The sequence below is a fragment of the Podarcis raffonei genome, chromosome 15 (assembly GCF_027172205.1).
Source record: "Podarcis raffonei isolate rPodRaf1 chromosome 15, rPodRaf1.pri, whole genome shotgun sequence".
Classification (NCBI taxonomy): domain Eukaryota; kingdom Metazoa; phylum Chordata; class Lepidosauria; order Squamata; family Lacertidae; genus Podarcis; species Podarcis raffonei.
Genome location: NC_070616.1, coordinates 40025001 through 40030788, shown reverse-complemented (window position 1 = coordinate 40030788; position 5788 = coordinate 40025001). Strand labels below are relative to the sequence as shown.

At 41.1% G+C, this 5788-nt stretch overlaps 1 protein-coding gene across 4 annotated transcripts in view; it reads right to left on the bottom strand.

Moving 5' to 3' along the window:
- Positions 1–1966: 1966 nt before the first annotated feature.
- LRRTM4 (leucine rich repeat transmembrane neuronal 4) overlaps positions 1967–5788 on the bottom strand; it is a 422603-nt gene continuing 418781 nt past the window's right edge. For 2 of the 4 annotated variants that reach the window (XM_053366262.1, XM_053366263.1), the window contains one exon: positions 1967–3354. In XM_053366262.1, the coding sequence (XP_053222237.1) occupies positions 3133–3354 (222 nt within the window). In that variant the 3' untranslated portion in view covers positions 1967–3132. The remainder of the gene's footprint in view (positions 3355–5788) is intronic. The other 2 variants (XM_053366264.1, XR_008327664.1) reach the window with 2 other exon arrangements.

Here is a 5788-nt window from a genome sequence, read left to right as displayed (position 1 = left end):
GGGCTGGAACCCACTACCTTAAGATTAAGAGTCCCATGCTCTACCGACTGAGCTATCCCAGGATCATATATACGCAACAGATGTTCATTTCTTCCAACTGTAACTGGATATGGTGGTAAGGAATACTACCTGGAACCGTTGCAATATATGAACATGACGACCACAGGCAATTGACACACCCATTGGCTTGAAATTCTGCAAATCTACTGCCTGCACACAGCTTCAGTGCAGGCAAGTTCTGAAGCTCATTGTTTCAGAATCCAAAAAGCTAACTCTGATTCCATTCACTCATGCATGCTCTTACCTCCAAACTTGGCCCAAATGAAACTTTTTCTTGCAGCAACTAGGTGCCGCTAAGTTATTTTGAATGTTGCTGGCTCCTCCTTCCTTTCCTTTATAGTTCTTCTAGCTGTGTTGCCTGTTACTACATCCACCCCATGCATTTAAAGCATTATTATGCTATGTTAACAGTCATTACCTCCCTCTAGTAACCTTGGTGACAGCAGTCACGAAATTAAAATACGTCTGCTCCTTGGGAGAAAGGCGATGGCAAACCTAGACAACATCTTAAAAAGTAGAGACATCACCTTGCCAAAAAAGGTCCGTATAGTTAAAGCCATGGTTTTCCCGGTAGTGATGTATGGAAGTGAGAGCTGGACCACCAAGAAGGCTGATCGCCGAAGAATTGATGCTTTTGAATTCTGGTGCTGGAGGAGACTCTTGAGAGTCCCATGGACTGCAAGAAGATCAAATGCATCCATTCTTAAGGAAATTAGCCCTGAGCGCTCACTGGAAGGACAGATCGTGAAGCTGAGACTCCAATACTTTGGACACCTCATGAGAAGAGAAGACTCCCTGGAAAAGACCCTGATGTTGGGAAGGAGGACGACAGAGGACGAGATGGCTGGACAGTGTTCTCGAAGCAACTGTACAAACATGAGTCTGACCAAACTGCGGGAGGCAGTGGAAGACAGGCGTGCCTAGCGTGCTCTGGTCCATGGGGTCACGAAGAATCGGACACGACTAAACGACTAAACAAGTAACCTTGGGAACCTTGGTTTGTTAAAGGTGCTGAGAGTTGTTAGGAGAACCCAACTGAATTTCTCACCCTATTCCAAGTTCTATGTCTAGTTGAGCCATCACTTAAGAGCTTTGAAAGTCAGACGTTTGAAGTTGCTTAGAATGGGAGGTGAGAAGATTGTTGCAGCACTGTGGATGGCAAGTCCTTTGGACAGGAATGCTATCAGTTCCATGTTTTCTATAGTGCCGTGCTGAAATTAAATGACTGCTGGCTTAGAGTGCTAATAATTAACATCAATGCCCAATCTAGGACTGGCTGATAGTGTCAATTATTCTAGTACAGGTTTCTTCTCTATCCCAGCCGTTTCTGGTTCTCCTTCAATAGTCAATGTGCAATTGTAAAATTCTGTACTGTTTGTGAGTTAAACTAGGGAAGTGTGAACAATGATGCAACCTTAATCCAACCAATCCCGGTGCAGTACTCGTTCTTGTGAAAGTCAGTGATCATACTTTTAAAGGTTTGACTTTAAACCTCTTGGGTTGCCCAAATAAGTGTTTGACTTTTGTCAGCATGATTTGAAAAGCTTCCACCACATGCTTCCACAAGTTATCCAGCCAGTTTTTATTTTCTTGCCTGCATAATGAAATAAGATTGGGGTTCCATTGAGGGGGCGGGGAATGAAGAAGAAATAAGAACCCCATCCATCCTAAAGCTTTGATCTCTCATCGGAAGCATTGGAAAGCATGTGTTTAACTTACTCCCACTGAAAACAACTGCAGTGGTAGCAATAACAATAACAATAGCTGCCACCACCCTTGGCCAGATTCTTCCCATGGATCCTGAAACATCAACGCATTTTTTTTCATTTGGCTAAATCTTTGTATCATCTCACGAGACTGTAGAAGCCACAATATAAAACAGCTAAAGAAAACACTGAATCATCCATTTAGCTGTGGCTTCCCAACCACAAAATATTATGTTTATTTCTCCCGCCACTTTTTTTGTCGTTTTATTGATAAAAACTACACAAAAGCTAACTGATCAGAATAATTAATTAAAAATAAATCAAACAGTGTTACACATCCTCCCATTTGTTTGTTTCTTAAATCACATCAGCCATCAAATTTTCAGCCCGCCCGCCACAATTTCCAGGTATATAGCGAATATTTCCATACCCAAAGTCCCCTTTCCCCCCCTGCATTCAGCACAGCTGTCCTGTTCAAGTGTGAGCTCTCATGTCATCAATAACTGCTCCCTCTTTCTTTCTTTTTTTATAGAGCCCTAAACATAATTGTAGTGTCAACAATGAAGCACAATGAAGATAGGAAAAAATTAAAAGTCACCCTTTCCCTATAATGTACAGCATGTGTTTTAAATGTACATGCACCCCGAGGTTTGTCTGTTTTTGCCTCTTGGTTCTTTTTTCAGGAATTGCCAATGTCCATTTGGTTCAACATAACCATGTTTGGAATCTGAAATTATAACACTGACCTTCCACTCCCCTCAAGGGGGGAAAAAGAAAAGGAAAACGGGACTCAGTTTGGTTTATTCCCCTCCCTCCCACCCCAAATGGAAAAATAAAGAAACCTTCTGTTACTTCTAAGAGTAATAAACAATATCTCATATTCCATTCTATGTTCTCCCCCATCCCACCCCTAATTGGTACCTCTGGTTCTCCTCTGAAGGAACCGTGCAGTGTAGAAAAATCAAATATACAAACAGAACTTTTAATCCATCCCTTTATGTTGCTAGAGTGAAATCTAATTCTCTCGCTCACTCGCATTTTTATATAAGAACTCAGCAATCTTTCTTTGATATGTACACCAAGAAGTTCGACAGTTTAAAGCCAAAGGAAATTCTCAAGTTCTCCAGTCGGTACTATAGTGTCACTAGACTGAATTTCCTTATACGGCAGTCCTCAAGCAACGTGTCATTTATTTATTTATTTTGTTCCCCTTTCCTGTTGTTTGCATCAAAACATTTGTAACTGGAATGGTGAGTTGTCTTCTTCTCCTTGCTCCTTGTTCCTCTTCACCCGAAGGTTCCCCCCTCCCCAGAAAAAAGAAGCCTCCCATACACACCCTCTCTTGATTCTCAGGAAAGAGATTCCATCAGTTTGGTATTCTCTCAATGTAAATAGCTGGAGCAGCCGAACGTGCAATTGTAGCAATGAAGCTGTGGTCTCGACTCAACTCCAAGTTGGTGGCTTCAGCCTGGTCCCGGGAGATTGTGTCATATCCCTTATTTACATGGAGGGGTTTGTGGGCCTGGCAATATCCAATCACCGGTTGGTCGTAGCTGTAATAGGGCAAGGTTTTCATATGGTGAGGGACCTAGAGAGAGAGGAGGGAAAAAGAGGCATGTCAGCATCATTACAGAATAACACGTATTTTTCTTTTTTCTTTTAGCAATGAAAAGGCAATATGGGATGGAGCTAGGGATCCAAGGAGAAAGCAATTTCTGTCTTAACCTGTGTTCAACACGTTCATCACGGTTTCTATTGTGCTCCAGTTCTGCCTCCACTAAAACCTGCATTATTTGTTTCACTATCTGCTTTGGCTGAAACTAACATAATTAATAATATAATCAATTTAAATACATTTCAACGCAAACATCAAAAACAATAGAGAAAATAACGTAACTATTTAGGAACCATTTGTGGACTAAAAAAGGAAAAGCAAATACTGCCTGCTTTTGCGATTTCTGTTCCTGATGAACATGTAACTTGTGGGAATTTCTGCTCCCGTTTTAATTTCTTATGAGATTCTATGACATCCCTAGCTGTGCCATGGAAAGCCAGAGGAGGCTTGTGACATTATTATTAGCATTTATTAATCACTTTCTACAAACAAAATATCTAAGTGATTTGCAAATATATAAAATACCATAAGGTTCGTCAATCACTGAAAACCAAATATGTATAATAAAATACAGTAGAATAAAATGTTTTAAGGCATTTATTCAATAGCGAGAACAAAACGAACAAATCTTAGCCCCCACATGAAAGACTAGGAGACAGAGGACTAATTTGTGTAAAATTGGAGTAAGTCAGAAGTTGGTGCTTCTGTATTTTCTTAAGTGCACCTCTGGTGTGTGTGCGCACACACAAATTGAATACAGACCCCAGTCCAGAGAACCATGGGCATAACACAAGGCTGAGTGCACACTGTCACACATGCGGTCCCCAAAAGTCAGAATGAGAAGAAAGAGAAAGAGAAGAGTGTGTAAGCAATTATCTTAAATCGACAATGTACAGATGACCTTGAAGAAAAGTAAAGTGACTTTTATAAGGCAACAAATATGAATGAAATAACTTACTATCTTCAAAGTCCTAGTTACCCTTTCCTGTCTCCATTAGGAGGTAAGGAAGCTCCTAGAATTTTATACTAGGATTTCTTCAGCTTGAAATGTCATAATTTTACACAATGGTTGAATGGCAGGGAGGCAACAGTCAATGCATTCTGAAAGTATTGATAGGATAGCCAAGATAAATACTGAAATAAAATCCCCTCAGAGGCAATGGGATTCCCACCAGTTTATACAAAGCCTCCACCCTCAAGCTTTAAAGTAGGCTCTCTATGATACTATAAACCATTGTTTTGTGTTCTGTTTAGTTTAGAGATGGAGGCCCTGGTGGGCTGTTTTTGTGTGGGTTTGTTTGTTTGTTTTTTTACAGTAATAACGTACAGGACATTAACCAGATGGGGTCCAGTGCACATCACGGCTTTGTTTCTTTTCTCCAAACAGGAGTTAAAAGCTTCTGAATTACAACATTATCTCTAAACGGCCCACAAACACCATTACCCTCTCAACCATATTTTCAGTACTTTTCCAAACTGTCCCCTCAGCTCTAGCCTGGGAAGTTTTGCTTCTCTGATCAAGGTTGCTTTTCAGTAGGAAGAGAAAAAACTAGTTCAAAATGAGGTTTGAAAGTTTTAAGAGTTACTTATTTCCTGCTGGGAAGGCAAAAAGTTAGAAAAACTCTGTGCCACGGCACAGAGAGGAACTCTAAGAGTTCAGAGAATGCCTTGCTACCTTATCAGAAGAATTTTTCCGCTAGAAGGTATCATCCAAAGTGGAGATTGATAAGTTTCCCTTCCTCTCCCATAATACTTGGGGTCCAGTGAAGCTGACAGACAAAAGGAAATATTTCTCTAGGGCTGTTTGGAAACCGGTCCCCTAAGTTCCCAGAAGTTGTTTCCCCTGGTTAAAGAGGCTTCCATTTTTCTATTTCATTCATTGACACCCACCCACCCTCAACACACATTGTAAGGATGTCGTAGGAAGAAGGAAGGTTCCTCTCAGAAACCCTAGGGTTTCTGCCAGTCAGTGCAGACAATACTGTACTAGATGGACCAGTGGTCTGACTCAGTATAAGATGGCTTCCTGTGCACCTAACACAGGCATAGGCAAACCCCGGCCCTCCAGATGTTTGGGACTACAATTCCCATCATTCCTAGCTAACAGGACCAGCGGTCAGGGATGATGGGAATTGTAGTCCCAAAAATCTGGAGGGCCGGAGTTTGCCTATGCCTGACCTAACATATGGAAGTTGCAGCACCAAAATCTGTTAACAGCCACTAGGTTAAGTAGGCTTTAAAAGGTAACGATTTGAGAAATTTAAGGACGGTGACAACATAAAGCTACTCAGGTCCCAGCCATAACTGTCAACCCCTTAATTTATATTTATTTATTTTATTACATTTGTATCCCGCCTTTCCTCCAAGGAGCTCAAAATGGCATACATAATTTTCTCCCTCCCATTTT